The sequence below is a fragment of the Leuresthes tenuis genome, unplaced genomic scaffold (assembly GCF_036924035.1).
Source record: "Leuresthes tenuis unplaced genomic scaffold, fLeuTen1.0.hap1 SCAF_10, whole genome shotgun sequence".
In the NCBI taxonomy this organism is placed as follows: domain Eukaryota; kingdom Metazoa; phylum Chordata; class Actinopteri; order Atheriniformes; family Atherinopsidae; genus Leuresthes; species Leuresthes tenuis.
Genome location: NW_027325364.1, coordinates 20,106,717 through 20,130,883, shown reverse-complemented (window position 1 = coordinate 20,130,883; position 24,167 = coordinate 20,106,717). Strand labels below are relative to the sequence as shown.

Genomic DNA, 24,167 nt, shown 5'->3' with positions numbered 1-24,167 from the left:
CCGAGAGGGAGTGTCACCTCTCAGAAAGTGAGCCGGGGGCGGCGACAGAGCCAGCTGTAATAAGAATATGCTAACGGACGAGTAAGTGTGTAATAGGTCAGGTCTTTGGAGCTGTAGAGGTCTAACAACATAATTATAATAGTCTCTAGATGTCCAAGATGGCCTCCCTATATGCGAAAAATAATAAGACATGACAGATTATTAAGCTGCCCAAACACGTGTGCACACAGAAACACAGAGAGGAGCTATACTCTTGTTCATTTATCATCTAACTTGTTTAAAAGAAGCAAAAGGTTAATGGAGCTGTGTTCAAAGGGGGCTGTGATCTTCTCTTCGCTCCAACACTGGGGCTCTCTATAACTTCTAAATAGCGTCTCCAAGTTGTATGTTTCTATCACAGCAACACTGTGAATGTGAGAGGAACTGCGGCAATGACAAAGAGCAAAAGTCCTTTTCAGCACCATGTATCCACAGGCATCTGTCTCCCCACAACAGTGTACAGTACAAACTCACTGGGCAGCCAGTTGAGCCGCATCAACACATCAATGAAGCAGAGAGGAGGACTCTTTGTACGGCTCCGGGAACACCATTCATCAGCCCACTCCAACCAAACCACCCGATTGTCCTGCTGCACAACAAAACCGAGCCAATAAACCACGGTAGGGCGAATAGCGCTTGACAAGCCGGGAGAGGAAAGAGGAGCCTGCGCACATCTGCAGCCGACAGTGTGTCTAACTGTCTTCGGGAGAAAGGGCGATAGAAACGGGTTGACGGAGGATAGAAAGGAAATGTGCTTGAGACGACACCGTGTCGGCTGCCTGTCATTCATTAGACAGTTGTGGTGCAAAGCAGATGGGACTGACAGATGATGTCAGACAGTAGGAGAGAGAGCTGGTGACAGGAGCGATGCATTTCCATCCATGTGTTTTACGAGCCCTTTCAATGCAAGCCACAATAAAGAGACATCTCAATGAGTAAACACAGTTTTAGAACACAGTTCTAAGCGTGGATTTTCATTTAAAAAAAGGACTCTAAAAAAAAACCAACGCTCTGCTAAATTAACTTTGAAGTCTTGACACACCAATAATGTGCAGTTAGCTGGTGGAAACATGCTGCAATTCAGGTCATATACTTCCAAAAACTGAGTAACATTTGGAGGCAGTAAGAAACACAGAGTAAAGGAGGGGGGGTTACTGTACAACAACAGCAAGAAAAAATTTAAACAAATGCATACAAACAGAATTTAATGAGGGCATTCTTACATCAGACTCGGATTGAAAGACGATATGAACACGTCATCAATACAAGAGGGAGGAGTCTTTAAATTAATTGTGGTATTTCTAAGTTGTGAGCACTGTGTTTTATGCAATCATGATAAGAGTAGGCTCAACCTGCCCAAATACACACTAAAATCTGTGCATGTGTTGGGAAAAGCGTATTAAATATTGGCAAACTTCCAATATCATGCATCCCTCGACTAAACCTCAAGGGCCAACACCCCGTTCTGCAGCAGAAACAGATCAGCCACACCATGGTCTCAGCTGACAGATGCCAACTGAGTGACAGCTGAGCTCTGATAATAGGATTAATGACTCCAACAAACCTCAGCTAACTTAAAAATCAATCGGGAAACAAGCATTGTGATGGAGCTATAATTTACACTTGGAAGTGTTTGTTTATCTCAATGAAAAAAAGAGTCTTTGGGAGACTTTTCTTTTTTTTTGTCTCTGTAAACAGCGAAAAGAAATGGCTCGTTTCTGCCAAATGCTGTTAGAATAAAAGAAAGGGAAGCAGGCAAAACCTGAAATAAAGGCTGCGAGAAAAATGGACTACTTCTGAGCCGAATCCAGCTTTTTTTAGCGTGACAGTTTGTGTGTGCGTTTCTGTGCACCTGCAGGGCTGCCAGCTTGCTGAAAGCAGAATAGTTCCTGTTTACAAGTTCAGAAATCAGAGCCTGGTCCTGGAGGAAGACACACGGTGTGCAGTTCTTTTGCAGTTTTGTCATTGTTTCATAATGCACGTTCATATATTTGTGTGTGTGTGTGTGTGTGTTTCTCCTCTCCTTTCATCCTTTGGCATCCTCTGCCTTGCTTCCCAGATCCACCTATTCTGTTATCCTCTTCCTTCCATCACATTCTCCTCATCAGTGTTGTCCACTCATCAGCCCTAAGTTTTATCTGGTCATCTCCAATCCTGGCCCTTTTCCCCTCGCTTCTCCTCTCTCCGCTTGCCTTGCTGTCACGCCGTTCATCTGTGAATAGATTTTCACTAGACTAGTCCTCAACAAAGACCAGTGTCCGGTTGAGAATCCGCACAGCAGACACGCAACAACAGGCTGTGGCTCTGTAGCCTTTCTCTATACTCTGACACCCCTATTGGATCCCATGGCTGTTCACTGTTATTACAGCAGTGAAAGCAACTGGTTTATAAAAACAGGCACCCACAAGACTATCTGATGGAACATCTGACTTATATGCATGAATAACCACGTGCGTGCGTGCGTGCACAAATACGCCAACAGAGTGACAGCGATCAACGGGAGGAGCAGAGAGAAAAGGATTCATTTGCATGAGCTCAAAATTACAATTTGAAGTGCCAAAACAACAAAAAAGAAAAGTGCATACGCTGCACTGATGGAAGCATGTTTACAACTTGCCAGTTGATTTACAGCTGCATTTCTACAGAGGGAAATATTTCACACCAATTTAGACAGTTGAGCAGTGCCAAATCTAATCTCATCGGGTTAGTTTCATATTTTATTCAGGCTCCCGAGTGTCTCGGTTTCTAACCATTCTCCAGGAGACAAGGGGGAAGCTGAGAAAGACAAGAAAACAGACAGAAGTGGGGAAAGAGGGGGAAGACATAAAGAAAAAGAAACAAACATTAAGGCCCATATTGCGCTCTTCAAGCCTTTTAATTGCGGGTCTTTTGTGACTGTGGAGCCTCAAATCTATACAAATAACACAGAACTCCATCTAAATCTGGACCATGGCGGCATACAGAGAGGACAGAACACACATTAGCGTTATGCTTTGCTTCTCATTTGTATGATTTTCTCAATGGTAAAAAAAAACAAAACACAAATCAGCATGACACCAACAAAATGAAATGCAAATAGCACATAAATACATGCAAATAACTCCACTTTCCTTCTGACAAAAAGAAAACGAGAGTCAGCAAGTGAGGCTCCTCCATGCAGACTTTGACAGCAAGAGTCACTGCATTCGCTCACTGGCAAAACAGTTATTCACGGCTTTCTAAAGATATATCATCGAATACATTTTCTAGAATTGTCACGGAACATCATAGTAATCGCAAAAAATGTCTTGCGGGAAAAACCTCGAGGAGCAGCACATTGTGTCATTTCTGTATTCTTAAGCTTGGGCCTCAGCGGTTTCTCTCTGGACATCACTCAAAAAGCCCATTGGCTATTTTCATCTAGAACTAAATGTCAAACACATGTGAGGGGAAATAATATAGAGAAAACTATAATAATAATAATTTCTGCTCCTTAGCTTCATCCTTTGAGAATCTGGTACTTTAATGCAAGGCTACATCAACATGATTTTAAACATCTAAACCAGATAGTCAAGCATGTAATAGGATAGGAATCCATACAGGGAAACATTCCCGACATTCCTTACGCTTATATTCCACACATCCAGCTGCAGAGAAATACATATTGACGAGCTGCTATAAGATTAAATGTTCGTGGGTCACTGATCTTTTTTTCATGGTCATTTTCCATTTAGGGTCATGGGGAGCCAATAGAAAACAAGAATGACTTTTGCTCATCTATTCAACTGCTACAGCTTTACTTGTTCAGAGATAACACTTGAGGTCTTTTCTTGTTTTTGCACAACACTCCAGCTAAACAACGTTTAAACATTCATGCAGTGCAGCTTTTGTTCAGCTAAAACTAGCTATGGTAGCTTTAATTCCAGGTTACCAGATTCATATCATTGAATCAATAAATTATTTTTAGCACGGCTCCAAGCTTAGGAACAAGAAAATATGTCCTTCGTTTGTTTTTACATGTTGATAACAGCGGGAGAAAGGATGCTTCCCCAGCCACTTTATAGAGCTCACTCTGGTTACAGCAACTTCCATGTAAACACAAGCATTTGCAGGAGGAGAGGTGTGACCACATGGGCCAAATGCATCTATCAGTTAGCCTGCAGACCAGACATAGATCCTTTTGATGCTGCTGAGAAGCCGCTTTAAGCATAGAGCAGAGTTTAAAGGAAACCAAACGCTATCTTTAAGATTAATGCATTCTCAATTGGGCAAAGGGTTAAACTGCCAAACACAACATTTATGAAAAGAACGCGGCACTAATCGATTTGCGCTTTCTGTGGCACTTTGCTCTTCAACTATTTCTAAATAATTCAGCACAGCCTTGTAGAATTATGTCATACTTACTAGGGGCTGCCGACAGGATCTGGATGGATATGCCTACATGCTCGTCTCTGCTGCCTTTGCACTCAAACGACCAATAAAACGAGCAGCATGACAGCACTGGAGGGATTCCATCAGCACAAAAAAAAAAGAACAAAAAAAAAAAAAACGAGCTTCCTCCAGATGAGAGTTGCAAAGCCTACTCTTCAAAGAAAAATGCTTCAGGTTTTCGTTACCTCCTGCATTTCTCCTTTACCAACTCTGCCGCAAATAGACACATTAATTCAGGATCTACTTTTGTCAATCATTCTCTTGTGCCATTTCAAGTATCACACAAACAAACAGGAATCAAATTTCCTGCCAGAAAAAAGACACACAATGGAAGCTGTCAGCATTTGTTCCACTCCATGTGGATAACTTTTTAAAATGAGCTGTGAAAGCCACATCCCTGCTATAGAACAAACCTGCAGTAACCATAGCATAGAAATAATCTAAATTATAACTGTGTTATAAAATGATCCAATCCAAAAAATCCAGCATAGTGCTCCAACATAAAGTAGTACTTCATCTTGCAATGGCACAAAAACCCCAAAATGCATCCGTTAAAGAGGACGGAGCAGGCATGAAGGTGATATCCCCCTGTTCCTGGAGCAGCCAAGCATCCTTTATATTCTTCGAGTTAAGGAGCATCCAGCGAGCACACGAACACACAACACCCACCCAGCCTCACCGTGATGTTCAGCCCCTCCCCCGTCAGCATCCTCCAGAGAGCGATTGGCTGATGCGAGTGGGAGAGGTTGATGGCGATTGGGCGGGTGGTAGAGCGGAACCTTGGTTTTCTATGCATCAGTGGTCTCCAGGAAAAGACCAGGGTCTGAGAGGCAGGGGACAAAGATGATGAAAGATGATGTGGGAAATAGCAGTGATACAAGGGTTTCACGGGTGGGGGTGGGACAGCTAAAGACGATAAACAACGCGGCGCCACTCATCTTTATTTCATCAAAATGCTGTCTATATGACATCAGTCAGAGACTATTGCTCTTATAATTTAAATCAGATTGTGCAAAGGGAACAGATTCTGATGCGTAGAAGGAATCTGATGTTGACAGCAGTAGACAAACTCCCTGCCTTGACTTCAGGGGAAAATGCTGTTAATAACAGATGGAGTATATCAACAGATGGTGGTGCATTTCTACAGCTAATGCATTTGCTTGTGGATGACACAGGGAAAATCTAAGGTAAATCATCACTGATGAATCTGATCAATGACTTTTTGCTAATCCTTGGCAGGTTCTGATGTCTACTGATAAATTGTGCATCGCGTCTTGTTCTAAATCATGTTTCTCGAAGGTTTCTGTCTCCCACTTTCTCTGTCACATATTACATAAGAATTTGTGTGAGGAGCACAATACCACAGGCACTGATCATAAAAGAGGAACCACATCGAATTGTACAAGGCACACCTTTTGATTCAGTAATTATTAGCTGCAAATATGCAGTAAGAAAAATTTTAAGTGGAGGCAATAATTTCAATAATGAAAAAAAAAAAGACTTCTTCTGAATAAGATGTTTTTTTGCCAACCCATCTCAGAGTTGAATATCTTATCATTTGCAGCCACAGGAAATATGACATGGCCAAACAGATATCATTATGTTGACATCCTGTGACAGGAGGATGCAAGCTGTGCTCTTTTAAAAACCCGACCCAGCCAGCGCTCTTCAACAGCGTGATCCAATTGAAGCCGTCCCTGCAGACATGTGCACGAACAGGGCATAAGAAAAGGCCTGCACAGAAGTCAGGATGCACATGTTCACGTCCACTTTGGAACCGAATGCAGTCGGAGAGGCTCACAAAGGCATTACACCGACACATTCAGCGCTGAGTCCTGCTGACACCACGGGGGGTCTAACTGGCTTTCCGCTCTTTCACTCTCATGAATGTGTGTCTCCCAGCAGCCTTTCACAGGTACTTAAGTAAAAAGAATGCAGCTGACACGTAGAACAGTCTTTTCAACAAATGTGAACAATAATAAAATACTTCTTTAACTTTCTGATTATCTACACATTTCATTGGAGACTTTGCAGTTTCCCAGCTCTATCAAAGTTAATCAAAAATGCATTTTTTACCTGTAATGTTTATCTTTAACTCGCCTCCTTTTATAATATCTGAATTCACAGGAAACTATGCAAACTCCCCCTCTTCTTAAGCTGTTGTGGTACATAAATAATAATAATAATAATAATAATAATAATAATAATAATAATAATAATAATAATAAATAATAAATAAATAAACAAAGTATTTTTCTATTCTATTTTACAAGCTACATTGACGGCAAGCACTTTGAAACTGGGATTAATCCTTCACTTCTGAACAATAAAAGGATGTACACTTGCTTCCTAAAAAATCAAATGACCGCCCCTTTGATTGTGCTTCAAATGAAGTTCAGATGAAGTCAAACACTTGACCTTGACATGAGGACATGAAACTGCGACCTCCGCAGCTTTGTGTCCTGTTCAGCTTATTTGTTTTCTCTGCCATTTAGGGAGGTTGAGACCTTTAGTTGCGCAACGTCTGACACTGAGCAAAGTGGAAAGGAAATAAATAAACTGTGAGAGAGAAACAAGTATAAACAAAGTTGGACATCTGAGAGGGAGTAAACAAGGTTCATTCAAACACACACTCAACCGCACCTACAAACACACACCACAGAGTTTAGCCTTCTCCATCCTGGCCGCTGCAGGGGAGGATGGAAAAACCTCTGAGAAAGCCACTTCCTCCACTGCTTGGAAGCGTGTGAGCGAGTGTGTGTTTGCATGACTGAGGGAGCATGCCTGGCTGCTTGTCTACCCGCGGTGCACATGGTTAGCATTCAAAGCCCAGTTCAATAGGAACCACACAGTGAGCTCAGTATGGGCAGGGATGAGAGACTGAGCTCACCACTGAATTAAACTGAACAGAAACATATGGAGGGGAAGGGGAAGGGGAAGGGGAAGGGGAAGGGGAAGGGGAAGGGGAAGGGGAAGGGGAAGGGGAAGGGGAAGGGGAAGGGGAAGGGGAAGGGGAAGGGGAGATCCTCAATCTCTTCTTTCATGTTCAAACATTTATCTTCTTTTTCAGCCAGCAAGGCAAATTGTTCTCATCTAATTCACCATGCGATGCGTTCTACTTCTTATTAGTGCAGCGAGAGATCAGAATCATCCAGACTAAAGAGCCAGTTGGCTACTGTTGCAGATTATCTTGGACCGTGAGCTTGAGCATATCTGGGGAACAATCCAACTATTTACTCTGAGCATGCTTAGCCTGTAAGTCCATATGCAGGCCAAGAGTGTTTTGGGGACACTTGTTATTTTGCGTGTCTTCTATAAAACCCATGCACATTGTATGTGTGCTTAGTTTTTTTCTTTTTGCTCAAACAGTTCTAGTTAATGTAAAGCAGATTTGGGCACCTGAAAATTCATACTACATAAGCATCTTATTTGCGGGTTTGTGAACAATTCACTGCACAAATACGATAACAATTCAATCAAAACTGTAAAAGGTGTCAGTGCAAGACAGTAAGCAGACCTCAAGAGTGTATGTCTACAGACCTCAGAGATATGAACACAACAGATGGATGCTGGCGGATTAGACAAAAGAGTCAGATCGGTATCGGTGGAACAGCTGAAGTTGGCATGAGTCTGAATTCATATCACTCAGCACTGAAGTTAGACTTAAAGGCTACCGATACACCCGACTGTAAATTTGCGATGACTGATGATAATGATTAAACCCCAGCTTTAAAACAGTCATCTCTAAATGTATGAAAGAGGTTGAACATCAAGTCTCGTTGCTGCAGAAATAGCTTTGTCTAATCCCTTAACTTTGCGTGTCATCCATTACTGCCTCGTACAGATTTGTTTTTGCAGAAAGAATTGATTCTTAAAGGGTAATCACAGGTTTAAACCACTACTTGGATTCTGAGAATGCTTTACAATATGTTCATGCTTAAGATAACACTTTGCCTTTCTTTGTCCCCCTCCTTCCATTGCCAGAGATTACTGCATCCTTCGGCATGCATTACTGCTAACCTAATTAACGAGGTAGACAAATCTGTCCCCCATATACACACAAACCTCTGAGAATCAAACAACACAGGGAGCTCAGGGCAAACAATTCTATAAAAAGGCCAAACAAGCAAACTTTAGATTAAACAACAGGAAATACCCAGCTGAGGTTACACCAAGTCCTTTGAAAGGAAGAAAAAAAAATCTGAAAGTAGCACATCTCGTGAAGATCAAAATTCACAACATTTCTCGTGCCCGAGCAGAAAAAAGGAAAGGGAAAGGGAAAGGGAAGAAGTTTGTCCGGGGGCTAGCTCATCACCTCTAAAGTGCATGCAAGATAGCTGTACAAACCCATCCCACAAATAGTCACTTCGCCTTTTTCAGGCTGCAGGTGGTGGTCTGCAGATTCAAAGCTGAAATCCCCAGCAATAGCTTTGATGGCCACATTGGCTCATGAAGTCTTGTAATTTGTAAAACAAACATAATCAGGTTAAAATCGTGAGTTTTCGTGGTGGGTGGGCTTTAAGAGGTACACTTTCACACCAGCCAAAAGTGCCTGTCCCTCATTCAAGTTTACAAGCTCATGAGCAGAGTGGGTAAAAGATATTGAATGCCTCATTTTTACCAAGATGACACCTGCAATTCCAAGTCAACACAAGGCCTGACATAACTCGCTAAACTGACGTCCAATTTGACAGGAAATTGTTTGCAGTAATTGAAAAGGAACAATAAACAATCAGCAATAAATAGTCAACCCAACCTGATTACCTCAGATACGCTGTGATCAGCCTCATTTCCACAGAAACACCAACGCAGCTCGAATTTGTGTGAGCCAGCCTCAGGGATGAAGTTCAAGGGTTTTTCAGCCAAAGGTCTGTGTGAGGGATTTGGCTGGCATGTCCCAATCATTTCACATTATCACCCATTCACATTCTGGCAACTGGGAATAATAGGCCAAGCTGTCAATACAAAACAACCTTCTTTTCATCCCTGGATGACCCAGTTGGAAAACATCAGGTCAAAACCGAGTGTAACGCATCACACTCAGAGCTAAATGGAACACGGATGATGACTGGCCTTTTGCTGTAGTCCAATACTGTAAATCCCACATGGCATGCCATCTTGACACAAATGTTTTCATGTTAGCTCTCAACATGGCAACTTAAATGCATTTCTGTCAGCGTATGTCAGCTGAATGGATTAGAGTGAGCCTTTTAATTTAAATCGGACTCTCTGTGGAATAGCACCACACTTACAATACAGTTTAGCCCAAAAGATTCAACTGAAAAAAAAATGAAAAAAATAGAGGCTCAGGCCCTCTTTTATGTGGGATAATCTTTGTTCATACCCTAATATGGACCACTTAACTGCCCTGGGGTTTTTTTTTTCCTCACAAACAAGTGACACAGGAGAGAGTGACTCAGTATATTTTTAGTATATATATCCTGGGAGTATTAGGGGATGAGAACCCACAAGGTTACGGTTGCTAGTTGATGCCACAGAAGAGCTTGAATCCAATGGGATTTGATGCAGTAGTGCTGTGACAGAGCACAGCATTTTCCCTAAAGTGGGAATAGTACACAGTAAACAACTACCCCATCTGACTTATATGAATACATTTAATATCTAAAAGGCCAAGCAGAGAAAAATCTGCTAAACAAAGCAGAAAAGCAAGACGAGGCCTCAGTGTTCTGTAGTCTGAGGCCTTTCTGAAAATAAGAATCCATAAATCCCATTCACTTGCGTAATTCCAGCTGATGTGGGACAAATGAAGATGAATCTCGGAGTTAGATAGAAACAGCTTGTGTACTCATGGAAATAAATGGGTCATGCGTACATGTCCTCGCCAGTAAAGAATTTCCTGATTATTTTCCCATGGCTATGACAAACACTCAGACCTACCTGAGGTTTGACCCGGGCCATCCAGTTTGGATTCGCATTTTGGAAGAGAGCAATCTAAAAGAGACAGAGAGATCCGTAATGAGAAAAATAAATAAATAAAGAGGTTAAATGAAGAAAATACAGATCAAAATGGCCGTTAGGTGACCAACTGGAGCGGTAGCACAATCTTCACAATATGTTTGTGTCCAAATGAAAGGCTATGGAATTACAGAGCACAAATCAGAGAGTCAGTAAGCCATTGTGTAGCAGCCCTTTGATCTGGATATCTTGATAGTCCCTCTCTGAGATTAAACACCATCAGACATGTTGCATGCAGATGCCCGAGCTCCCATACTGTGCACGTGTGCTCACATGCCTACAAATGCACAAAAGTGTATGAGCTGCAGTATGTCATAATATCTACCTACTGTGGATCAAGACAACAAATCCTGTTTTGCTCTTTATCCCTCTTTTTTTGCCTTTTGCTGTTAAAGTGTCACAAAACACACACCCTCAGACACACAAACACGCACACACAGACTTGTTTGAAACTTTCAGCACGGTGCTGGTGAGCAAGTGAATCCTTTAAGATGCCAAGTACAGTTGATATCGGTACCTATGACGCCTAAGGAACCACTATTGTGTTTGGTAAGCTTGCAACATTATAGCAGAGACAAATACGGTCCGTCTGAAGTGCAGAGCTGGATCCAGCCTCAGGTTTAAGACCACAATTGATTCATTATCAACACATTTCACACATCAACTTTATTTTGGCATAATTCTTTCACCAAAATAATAATATACTTTGAAAAAAAATACTTTCATCAAAAGTCGTACTTGGTCTGACTTGTGTGGTGTATGCAGTGGAAGAAACTCTTTCTGGGTCACTCAGCAGTAGGACATCATCGTGGCACAAGATAACAGAGGGGAGGGGAATGAGGGACAGGGGCAGCTTAGTTCACCACTCTGACTTCTCCTGGCTGACTTTCTGAAAGAACAGCCTGGCATATGCTGTCGCCTAGTGAGGATTACAGTAAGCACCTGCTCACACACTGTATGCTTCGTTTTAAACAGTGCAGGAAGGATGAAGGGTTTGGTCTGGGAAAGAGTGCGAAGAGAATTCTCGAGGCCTTATCAGTGAAATGACAGAGGGCAAAGGGATTCAAATGGGATGAAAAAAAAGGAAACCAAATCCCCCGAAGGCTAATGAAGGAACCTTCTCTTATAGCTGTGATCAAAATCAAACTGTTTGGGAATCCAGAGAGGAGACATTTGCCATTAAGCTTCCAGAGAATTCCTAAAGCATCAGAACAGACTCAAAAAGGGAATCATAAAGATAATCGGGAATAGATCATTAATCAAGGAACTGGTGAGGAAAAATGAGGACAAATTTTTCCAGAATACCAATACCAGTCATTTTCAATACCTTTATCTTTCATTATTTAGGAGTGTCATCAAATTCAGCTGATTTTTCATTACAGTCAGCGTTTTATTGACAGCCAGTTTCAGCCGAGTGAATATGCAGAGAGCTGCAGCAACAGAACTGGTGGTGTATCTTCAACAACAGCCCCAATTTACCCAGAGTGAGTACTTCAGCAAGCCCCCATAGTTGGATATGATGTTGAGTTTGATCTTTGGCCTATTTCATCAAAAGCCAGAGAGGCCACGGCTAAGGAGTGCTGTTCATGCGACCCACATCAGAGGCTGCCTCTGTCTTCAAAGCAAGAGGGAATGATGCAGTGCGAGTGTGTTTGTGAGAGAAAGACAGACTCCACAGTTCTCGTTGGACAGACTGAGCACAGCTGTTGACAGAAGACAAGCAGTCTCAGGCAGCACACAAGCTCACACATGTATGCAAACACACACCGCAAGTTGCGCTTTGATTTCACCATAAGCTAAGTCCGTGTTCTGCTTTATTTTGTTGTGTTTCTTTCTTTTTTAATTTGCCCTCATACTGACTGAAGTAGGACCTTGGCTTGTCTGCTTAAAAAGAAAAAAACACGAGATTATGGCACAAGAGTGCTGTTCTGTGAAGTTGCAAGCATCCAGCTGAACATACTGTATGTGCTAATGTGCTACTGTGTGACTGGAAATGAATTATTTAGTGTATTTGCAACACGATCAGCCTCATACAATATTTATTAACAAATTAAACTGTAATTTCTTTAATCATATATAAAAGAAGCCTGCTTATCTTTTCAATCTACGCCAGAAAAAGAACTTGGTCACTCATTAATCGCTTTTTATGGGATAGAAAAATGGCACCCTGCCATTTTATTTGGTGGCAAATCCCCTTTCTCGCTAGAGGAAGTTCTTAAGACAAATTCAAGAGGAATATGCCCTCATGAGTTCTTAGTTCTTTTTTTTTTTTATCAAAGAGCTAGTATTGAAAAAGTAGAGGCACAAAGCATTGCAGGAGACTTGTCGTTGCAGATCCAGTACCACATCCAGATGTATCCCTGGTTTAAGATGAAGGGAAAATAAGGGGAGATAGGGGAGGAACATCACTTGTCGGGTCGTAAATAGAGAATAGAAAGATTCAGTAGGGAGGAGTCGCATTTTGTGAATGAACATTTGTTTATAAGATGGTCTAAAGCAATACCGTAGTCAGCACTTTTTGCTGCTCCTTGCTTCATTTGCTGAATCGATCAAACATCTTCTGGCCCCAAAAGCCGTTTTATTCTGTTTTTCCTGAACACTTTGAAAAAGCTTTGCCTGTTATATTGTGGTGGCAAACCCTAAGACACCAAATTTCACCCTTCTCCTATGCGACGCCTGTCTGCCTTTTACAACTGCTGCCTGCATGTCATCATTTATCATTTCCCATACCCGCGTCATCCAATTAAGGGGACTCGCAAACAGGAGGCCACATATTGCAAAACAAGATCACACTGGGATTTATGAAAACCCTGAGGAGAGGCAAGGTGTGAGGTAATGATGGAAAGATGTGTGGGAGAGACGTGGAGGGGGCAACAAAAGGGGTGAAAAGGGACAGTGTTGGTGGGGTATCTGCTGTTGACTGATAGAGGTTGCTCTCTTATCGGATGGGGGATTTGCAGGAGACGCACAGACCAGCCCACAGCCTATTTTTATGACCCGGAATCTTCCTGGGCCTCCATCCCTCATTCATCAATCCATCCCCCATCTCTTCCTGGCTTTCCAAGCCTCAGGCGACTTGGGTGGGATGTTGTGATTTATACTTCTGTGTCTGTCCCTGTATCATGTGTATGTTTGTGAGGTAATGAAGTTGCCCCACAGGCTGCACTTAGCATCCTACAAACCCATTGCCAACTTATTGGAATTCTGATTATGAGGCTACCCACTACTATTTGTCATGTATATGCAGGAAGATTCCCCGTGTGGTTTTATGTTTATCACTTAACGGTCACAACGAAAACAATTCCTCTTAGCATAAAAACAATTCAGAAGGTCACAAAGAGATTTCCCAAAAGAAGATAAAACAAGGCCTTGGACCAAGTCTGTGTGGGTGTGTCTAGATCCAAATGCCATTTTACAACAATCAATAACATGGCGAGATGCGGGGTGGTTACATGTCCATAAAGTGTATTACGACTTCTCCAAAAAGGTCAAGAGTCTTTGATGAGATCGATCAGCATGGTCTGGTTGTAAAGCGGGTAATTGCCTCGCCTTGCTCTCTTACCGAATGTCTTTGCCAAAAACCTCTCCAATGAACAGTAAGAGGTACACGGACCACAAGTTTTTAAGAGGTTCTTTTTAAATAAACACATATGAGGGAAAAAAAGGCCTCTTTTCATTTGACATGCAGTTGTATTGCTGTCATAATAACTCTTTAAGAGCCCTGTGTGTCTTTGAAAGTAACAACTGTTTCTGTTGTGAGAGAATTTCAGTCACATAGCCCCTCTCAGATGAGCTGTTAAGAAAGTCAACTGGCATTGTAGGTGTTTGTACAGAAGAGTGGCTTGCTTAATACTGACATTGGGAAACCTCACCAAGCCTGAAACTAAACAGGATGCAGCTGTGGTTGACAATACAGGTTGTACTGGATTTAGCCATTTTGCAAAAGTCTTAATGGAATGGCATGAAGTCCATACCAGTTGTCATTAAGTGAGAGGCAGTGTACTCCCAGGATGGATCGTCGGTCAGAGTAAACACAGAAGTACAGACAACCATGTGCTCTCATGCTCATATTGTACCCAATACAAATTCAGAAGGGTTAAGTACCTTAAGATGGGTGTTTTTGGGCTGTGGGCAAAAACTGAAGCATTGGTTAAAAAAAAGAACCCACACAAGTACAATGAGAGCATGTAAATTCTGCAAAGAAAGATCCAGGAACCGTCTTGCAGTGAGGTCAAATTTGAAGCAATAGCATTGCACACTGTACTGTTGTGCTGCCCACACAAATAGATGAGTCCATCATTAACTGAAATAAAGAAAAAATGACAAACAAAAAACCCTTCAGTTCCACAGGCAGCTACTGATCACATAAGGTGGTGTAGTATCTATGATATTGTATGTAACCCATTTATTTTCTTTTTAGCGTGCATTCCAGGTGGGACTCGTCACCCTAGCAACCAGGAAAATTTTAAAATGGACTTTTCTAACAGATGTCAGTGCTCTAAGATGGTCTATTTTAATCCAAACCGTAACGTTTTTCTAACCCTTATCAAGGAGTTTTGTGGCTTAAACCTCACCAAACGTGACATGACAGTATATGACAGTACAGCTGACACAGGAGTAAAGTTTGCTGTGTGAAAGTCCTGTTTTCCCTTCATGCCGTCTCCATGTCCTCTTATCTCTGAACTTTCTGTTCGTGACATGACATCCACACGACTGGACACAAGCAAACAGAAAAAAATGGGTGCAAAAAAAAAGGAAGAAAAGACAGATGTAGAAACTAACTTACGTTGTGCTGTGGACCAATGCAACAAACACACTGAGTTGAAATAGGCCACAGCTACAAAGATGTGCAAAAAGCAGAAAAAACATGCCACCAATACAAACAATACCACTGTTAAATCGTGCTACTCTGTGTGACATGGACATACACTAACTACAAATATTAAAGAAGCACCATGGTGATGGTGATGGCAAACCATGATTAATACTGAAAACGTGCCGACAAATGCAAGAATACTGAATAACAGAATTCAGAGGGTTTTGCTCAGAGTTCAGATCAACTCAAAGTAGTGCTCTCTTTCTCCTTGAGTTGAGTAAGTAAGAGTCAAGGGAGCCCATGCAGTGCAGCAGCACAGGCTATGCCAGTATAAGCTTATGGTCTTTAACTCTGACCAACTGCCAATTAGGCTACCCCTGGATCCAACGGTAAGGATTCAGCCTCATGAAGAGCACAGTAGCCTACATTTTGCAGGGTGTACTCCACCCAAGCCTCTGATCTATAATTTGATGAGTGATGGCTTGTTTGTCCCTCTAAGTATGTCGCGTCTTCTCTTTCTGGATCTCACTCTTGTTCCTTTCTACCCTACATTTTCAGTTACTTCGTTGACTCCACTTTCCATGCCTTTACCCTCTGCGTCTCCTTTCAGGACACATTTGCCTCTGTGCTCCCTATCACCGCTTCTTTCTATCAGTTATGCTGTCCATACATGGGTTTTAGGAAGCCTACTCCACAGCCTGTCACAAATAATCATTTACGAGATTATGTAAGATTTATGCTTGAGTATGCAAGATGACATAAGGTCATTCATCAATTATGAGAGCTCCTCAACACAATGAGAAATCACTGCTTTGGTGATCTGGCTCCCATTACAGCCTGCACTGGCACAGGTCACTGGGTTCGCTGTGGGCACGAGGGAAATGGCTCACTGCTATGTAAATACAGGCACTGCCATTATAGATGCTTATATCTTCATTTAGTCTCAGTGCAAGAGCCCCTGAATGCATAATGAGTCACAAGTAGCATAGTTGCTATTTATCAAATTGTCAGGGGTTAAGGGTTTTTAAGATAGTCGTTTTTTATATTTTATATATATATAAAATTCTTAGTACAATAACAAAACAGATCATAACTAATGCATCGGCCCAACAAATATTCCTGCTGGAATAAAAGAAAATCTATTATTTAAAAGTTTCAGACAAGAAAGAGGGATGGTCACACATGCACGGTGAAGCTAAAAGCATATATGGTAATGGAAAGATGCTAAGTTCACACAGTGCACAGCAGGTCTTTGCAGTACCCTAAGGCCCAGTGCAACATGGGTGATGTGAGTGATGACCCCTGTTTTATGACCAGTGTAGTTGTGACTTGGAATAGGAGTCTCTGACAGTTATTTGATCTTATTCCGGCATACATCTGACTGGTTTTATGACAATTGAGTTTCACAGCGCAGTTCTGTACAGTAATGTGATTGCATGGCCAGTAACTTCATTAAATGTCACTCAAAGAGACTATATATGAGATAACACATTTTAAGATACACTATTGTGCAAATGTCATTTTTGGTTTTGCCAGGAAGGTCTCCCTGTTGAGCCCCAATCTATTTGACCGGGGTTAATCTAGAGATCCAATGCTGTGGATCGTGATCACATTTTACGCCACCTAATGTAAATAGGTTACGTAATATTTCTAGTGATGCAAGTGACAAATCCCTAGCCACATAAACACAAATCACTTTGTCTGTTGTTCAGCCTATAAGTTTAGCAGATATTGAAAGTAGACAGTAAAGGACTGAGCATGAGGGAAAGACACAGGACAGAAATCATTTGATATAAATGCTAAGACATGCCAGTAAGGAAGTGCAGTGTTGTAGCCCTCGGTGCTCAACTTGCTTGCTTGATTTCACCTCAGACATTTAGGGTTATTTTTCAAGACAGTGTGTTAGTGAGAGATTTCACCTTTAAAAGTACTTTTTTTCCCCCCATCAGCTGTAAAAGGGTGAAAGAAAGTGCCAACATTTCACAAAACACCCTGAAATACAATAAATGGCAAGGCCATGAATACAACAATAATACACTGAATAAACATCCCAAGGTCCTGTTTGACTGCAACGCCTAAAAATGCAGACTTATATTAGAGATGTCTTGCTTCAAAGACACTTCCCTTGATAACAAATGACCCGATATCTAAATTCACGTGGTACCTCTGTTGGTAAAGGGGGTTATCAGTGTGTTTGATTATTGGAATCAATTTCAAGACTGGACTTTAGGCCGTGGCATGAGCAACCTGGGAGAGTGACTCAGCGGCTTTGCTGTGATCCACAGCAACAGTGTGGGACTCAGAGATGGAGCACCATCTGCTCTCTGAAAATAATCCAGCGGAGAAGAGCATCGAGCATTTTCAAGGGCCAATGATACTGTCACTCATTCAGGTAAAGCAGATTAATGCATACAAACAACCGGTTTGTTGTTGCAGCCGAAAAGCCTGCGTTTGCCAGTGAATAAGTTAAGTCTTGTAATAAAGCCAGCATCTCAGCCAGTTATCAGGCTGCTCAGACAAACAGACAGTCAGTGACTCTAGTTCTTGTTTGGTGGAAGAAACTGACACATTTTAGCCCTCGCTGACTAAATAGGGCACCAAAGCGCATACAGAGCCCCAGAAATAAAAGTGCTTGGGATAAACTAGAGTGAGCAGCTGCGTGCCAAGATTTAAACATGCAACAAGCTGGCATCTATTAGAGAGAGCACTCTGGAGAGAGACGCATAACAAGAAAGTATGAACTGACAGATCATGTTTGGGCAGATTGAACATGTGTGGAGGGTAATATAAAGTACAGGGACACAAAAATATGGTATGAAATAAAAGCTTACAGAACCGATTAACAGAAAGGCAAATGACACAATGTCAGCCGGGAGTTGCTGTCGTTTGTCGGTGAAGTAGTAGAAATACAGAAGATGAAGACTGAAACAAAGAACATGAACCAAGGATTACAGGCAGGGAACTCCTGCTAATTGGCACTAAAAAAAAGTGTTTTCAATGAGACTGATGAACTGAGGAGGTACCATTGTGTGTGCCAAGTTTGAACAAAGTGGCTAAGACCTTTCAGAACTACCTGCTTTTAATCCCAGCTACACAAACACACACATTCAACTTTTAAACCTTAAATGTTGTGCTATTCTCCCAGCAGCTTCTTTTTCCACACTTTCTCTTTGAAAAGTTTCCTGAGGCCATAACCTATTTCTGTCTGCATCATGAATACTGTATGAACTGCATTTGCTGCTATATAAACATCCAAGCAGTCAAACTTCACTGCGAGCCAACTTTCCAGCCTGATACAACGCAGCTATAGGAAAATACATTGGCAGGCATCCAACCAACCGTAAGAAAGCGTTTGAATACAATCCACTTTGACAACATTCCTAACTGTCTGACTGACATAGGGAAATCTCAGGGAGAAAGTATGTGCTTTGTAGAGTGGATAAAAGTCTGGAAGCGTGCACATCAAAGCATTCAGTGCAAAACCAGTGCAAGAATTCATTCTTGCCTATAGTGGACGTGCGGAAATGGTGCGTTTGCGTTCCTGCATGGGCTCACTTTGTGGGGATGGGGAGCAGCAGACCCTGAGGCACCAGGTGTCACAGAGGGAAGCAGCTGAGAGAGGGAGAGACAGCTGCTTCATCTGGTGTGCTAGGTCCTGACACTGCAAAGCACTGGACCTTATAAGTACCATCTAAATAGCATGTCTTGAGACTTTGTAGTGGCTTTAAAGAAATGCCTGTTATACAGGTTTAAAAAGGCCAAAATAAACCATGTATTAACAGGGAAACAGCCTTTCAAGTGTCACAGCTGAAAGAACGGAGGCTGCGTACTGCATGACACCTTCAGTGTCTGCCAATACCTGATATAAATGAACAGAACACTAATAATGATCAAGTTATTTTCAATTCCACATTTCATCAAAGGCAGGCAATAAATCACGCCAGTACATAGCTCTTCAACAAAGCACAGGCCAACTAAAGTCTTGTGCTGATGCAGAGCTCTTGTCGGATACCAGTGCAGCCAACTAGGACCTATAAAACGTGATAATGTTTCGGAGTGATAAAGTAGGCAGGCCCATCCTTTTTTGTTTTGATGATGCCATCGTTTCAGAGAGGCCCAAAGAGAGGTGTGCAACCTATTGCCCATACGTGCATCCAGGGCCTGTCCTGTCCTTTCCCTGGATCCCATTTGGCAGACTTTGGTTAGCAGCCATGCTTGATGCCACCTTCGTTTACAAGGGTGCTCAACCTTCATGCATTTCCAGGCAGAAAGGTTAGCCCAAACGACGAGGGGCTCGCGATGGATGCCGCGTGTAACGTTTTTAAAATAAAATGTAAAAAAACTGGGGAAACTAGTAGCCTCCTTGGTTTTACCCACGATGGGGTCATTTTGGAGGGGGTAATCGTATTGTTGACATGAAAGGCTGCAGCATGACAGGTCAGACTGAAACGAGGTAAATAAGCACAAAGTGAGAGCATCTCTACAGCACGACCGACGCGCAGCAGCCTGTGCATCCCACCAATGACACCCGTCAGTCATTTCTGACACATTAGGGGACACAATGCAGAGGACCACCGGGGACGGCACCCACAGCTTTGCTTCAGCTCTCCCCGAGGCAGACTCGCCCCTTTCCGACTTACCGGATTTGAAAAACGCCGCTATGTCTGCCGCGTCCTTCGCAGCCTCATCTAGTCCCTCCGCTGCGCTCATGGCTGCAGTCGCTTCGGCGTAAATAGCGATGGATATCCTCAAAGGCTTTTACAGCTGCCGTAACTATCTATCAACAAAAGCGGGTCCTGACGCCTTTCATTGAAGCAGATCCGATCATACAATCTCGGCTCCCCTCATTAAGCGACAGACCTTCTCCTCCATTTTGGCCGAGAAGGGAAAATCCTGGCGACCGATCGGCGGCGCTCCCGAGTTGGGACGTGAGGCAAGGGAGGAGGTGGAGGAGGAGGAGGATGAGGAGGAGGGGGGGTGATAATGAGCGAAGGCGGGGGTAAAAGAGGAGGAGAGCTGAGGGAGGAGGGCTATTCCGATTCGAGGGGGTGGGTAAGGGTGGGATATCCTGGGATTCCGTTGCGGGGGGGTGGGGTGGGGGGGTGGGGGGTGTTGGTTTGGTGCAGTGTACGCCACCCAGTTTTTTGGTGTGCGCCACAGCACATCAGCAACCCCCAGCGTCACTGCCTGCGGTGCTGATGCAGGCTGTGTCAGTATCTTTTATCTTAATTGCCCAAGCACAGATGTTAAGACAGATGTCAGAAGGACGACCATGGATATCCCTGCATATTCCCCCCTCATACCAAACCTTTCCTGCATTTAACCATAAAATGTGTTTAATTCTTTGGAGAGACGCGAGAGGAGTAGTACCTCAGGCAGTTTTTTTGGACAGTGCTCAGTTGGACCAAACATGTTTTGGTCGATAAGATGAACAAAATGACGATTAAAAAAGGATGAGTTCACTCTTTCTTCATCTCCCAGTGATGAAGATGATGCTACAGTATGAGGTCATTTGCCCCACAAACCTAACCCAGTTCTCCCTGACAGCTGCAGCTTTGAGTTAAAACGGCACGATGCTGCCACCTAGAGGTTGTCTGCAGAAGTTGCGCGAGCAAGCGCGCACCCGTGATCTGCGCATTCTGACACATGGTCATGAACAACTTCAGTAATCTGGCTTTCTGAAAAATATTCATATTTGTATTTTTACTTAGAGAAAATTTACAACTAAGCGCTCAAGAAAGACGAAAATGACAGAGAACCAGCCTCCGTTGTTCAGTGTGCTCCTCCAGCGTGACGCTGCTGTTGTTTATCAATGGCCTTGTTGACTAGATCTGCCATTGTGTCCATAGTTAGAACAGTTTCACGCAATGCCACATGTAACCGTTGTGTTTCACTTTATCCCGTGTGAGGCAGGACCAGCCTTCTGTCCCCTTGCCCCCCTTTTCATGCCGAGTTTCCTTGGAAACTAGAAACAACACGATTGTTTGGTGGAGGGTCAGAGCTTGTGCAGAATCTCTTCAAATTATACGCCAAATGATCTGATAAGCATACATTTGCGAATCGAGGAAATTTAGAGCTCCTTTCTCTAGAAGGGCCTCCTGCGAGGGAATGTGCGAGCCATGTCCTTCAGTTCTCGGATCGCTAAAGTCAGCTACAGAAGCAGACCCACCCAGCCCTCCGTGACTGTGGAGACACTGAAGGAGATGCAGGTTTGAAAGAGAATCGTGATCGTGACTCTTATTTATTTATTTTCTTTACAAATTAAAGTTTGTGAGGAAATCTTTTTTTTCCATTCGTTTAGTCTTCCTTTAAAAATAAAAAATAAAAATGTTGATATGATTATTCAAAGTAATCTGTGCTTGTGATTTCTATATGATAACTTTAACCTTTTGCTGGGTTATAGGATGAAGGTTATGTAAGGTCCTTTTTAACAGTTTTGCATTTATTAATTATAATTTACCGTCAGGGCTGTATGTAGTCCATATGTTTTCCTACTTTTTATCATTTTAATGCAAAAGTTTGTATACTTTATTAATAAATTAGATTTGTCTTTACTTTTTTTATTTTACACGTACCCACAGACACACATTGTAAAGGATCACTCATCTGAAGTTAAAGGAGTGTACTGGTTAAAGTGGAGGCCAAATTGAATGGCCCCAGATTTAAGCTCATAATAATATCAGAACTCTGTCTTAAACATATTTGGGAAAACTGCTAGAATAACACAAATTGTTCATTTTGTCCTTGCTAAAGGATTCACCTCTGTTGTGTCTTTCCTGTTTTGTTGCTTTAAAACCTGTAGTTTAAATGAAGGTATTTGGGGATTTTCTGTCAGAATTCTTCATTTTAAAAAGTCTATATCCGGGTAGTGTAACTAAAAGAAAAAAATATTTAAAAAAAACTAATGATAATAATGAAAACCCTGACAATTGTGCAGTTGTACTGCAGGAGACTTAAAAACTGTAACTGTTGCAAAAAGTATTAACTTTGCCAAACAAGTATTGACAAAGTATTAAGTCTCTTGGGGCTTTGCTGGATAAGCTTGATGCTCCTTGCCACAGGGATTTTGTCCCATTCCTCAGAGGCATAGCTACTCCACTTCCTTCAAAGTGGATGGGCTCTGCTGGTCCAGGTAAGGTTTTTAGCCTCAACGAGACCATTACACTCTCCTTAGCGGTATGTGGAGAGTCATTGTCATTCTAAACAGTGGACTTCTGTCCTGGTCTACTTTTTCCTCGAGAATTTTCTCGTATTTAACACCATCCGTGGTTTCTTCTGTTCTAAACCTGTTTCCATGCCCTCCCACAGCATAATGCTGCCACCACCATGCTTCACTGTGGAAGTAGTGTTCTTGGGATAGTGTGAGTGTACCACATGTGTTTCCTTTGATGGCAAAAAAGGGACAGTTTTAGTCTCAGCCAACCAGAGTACCTTCTTTCACATGCTTTGGGAGATTCCAAAAGGCATTTTGTTAGACTCGAAACATAAGTAGTTTGTTGTTGTTCTATTGAAGCAATCACCACTTTTCCACAAAGACTATCTTTGTGGTCTATGGCTTAAAATAGTCCTATGGACTGACATTGCAATCTTTTAATTTATTGGTACTCCTTTGTGTTTTCCTTGGCCCTTTGGGAGAGCTACTTTATCTCTTTATTGTGCTGCTTGCTTGATGTTCTTCCTTGCTAAGTGGTGTTGTGGGCTCTGGGACCTGTCACATCAGATGTTTATGAGATCCTGTGACACTTCGGCTGTACACCAGTGGAGATAACTGAACTAATTATATGAGTTCTAAAGATGATTGGCAGGTGCAGAGCATAATTCAAGGCTTCAAAACAAAGGGGCCAAGTACACATACACACACTACTTTTTCCAGTTTTTGATTTTTAGAATTCATTTAAAACTTGTATTTTCCTTTGTCTAATTTCACTTCAGCACTTTGGACTATTCTTTGCGAGTCCAACACGTAGAATCCCTAATCATATGGATTTGAAATACAGGTTGTAATTCAGCAAAATAAATTAAAAAAAGTTTAAGAAGTTAGTAATGATAAATTTGGCCCACCAACCCAACTAAGTGGTGTTACAGTAGAGTATCATTTGGAAGTTTCAGACTACACATCAATATTCCTGTCTCTCTTGCGTGAAAAACACACAGATAGATTTAATCCGGCCTTCATTTTCAAGTTTCAACGCCCAAAGCCCTTTTGATAATTGCTCTGAGAGCCACATCAGTATTAGACTTGGTAGTGTCATGACATTTTGTTGTATGTTGTTGTGTTGTGAGCCTCAGTCCACTAGATGGTGGTGTGTTCCTTGAATAACTGCCTTGAGTTTACGGCCAGCCTCTGAGGGCTGGATGGAGCAGAAAGATGACGAGGAAGGCCAACTTTAAACAAACTGTTTTCTTCATTAACGTTGAACTCCATCAACGTCGTAGTAAACGGTCTCACTGTTCTGTTTGTGTGACAGGCTCATCTGTTCAAAAGTCAATATTCTGCTTGTAGTTGTTTACTTTATATGAATTATTTTTACGATCCGAAGGATCTGGCTTGAATTGAAGAGACAAACCTGAATATTGTGTTTCTGCCTGTGTAGTGTCTCAGCCTTAACTTGAATTGTTGACAACATTTTAATAAACTGCATAGAGTCTTAAATATTGCAGCTACTACAGTATACTGCAGCAGATAAACACCACAACACTCCTTGTCTTTGGAATCTGCTCCATTGACGTGTGTATAAACAGATTCAGTTTGGACTGATTTCTGTGTGCTATTGATCAAAATGAAAGTGAAGCTATTTCTGCATTAAGTGGTCCGACCCAATGTAGACAGCTTATACATTATCTGTTGATCTTGTTCTATGTTTTGAGTCTGGAAATGCACTTTAGCAAAAGCCGTCTTACTTCAAACAGCGGCGATAATGGAAAG

At 42.1% G+C, this 24,167-nt stretch overlaps 2 protein-coding genes across 8 annotated transcripts in view; one reads left to right on the top strand and one right to left on the bottom strand.

Annotated features, from left to right (window-relative positions):
* Nucleotides 1-20,204, bottom strand: part of triob (trio Rho guanine nucleotide exchange factor b) — a 99,875-nt gene extending 79,671 nt beyond the window's left edge. For 2 of the 5 annotated variants that reach the window (XM_072394650.1, XM_072394649.1), the window contains exons 1-2: nucleotides 19,882-20,204; nucleotides 10,348-10,401 (exon numbers count right to left, since the gene is read on the bottom strand). In XM_072394650.1, coding sequence (XP_072250751.1) covers nucleotides 10,348-10,401; nucleotides 19,882-19,951 — 124 coding nt within the window. In that variant the 5' untranslated portion in view covers nucleotides 19,952-20,204. The remainder of the gene's footprint in view (nucleotides 1-10,347; nucleotides 10,402-19,881) is intronic. The other 3 variants (XM_072394646.1, XM_072394647.1, XM_072394648.1) reach the window with 3 other exon arrangements.
* Nucleotides 20,205-21,360: 1,156 nt separating this feature from the next.
* dnah5 (dynein, axonemal, heavy chain 5) overlaps nucleotides 21,361-24,167 on the top strand; it is a 94,289-nt gene continuing 91,482 nt past the window's right edge. For all 3 annotated transcript variants that reach the window (XM_072394644.1, XM_072394643.1, XM_072394642.1), the window contains exon 1: nucleotides 21,361-21,450. In XM_072394644.1, coding sequence (XP_072250745.1) covers nucleotides 21,361-21,450 — 90 coding nt within the window. The remainder of the gene's footprint in view (nucleotides 21,451-24,167) is intronic.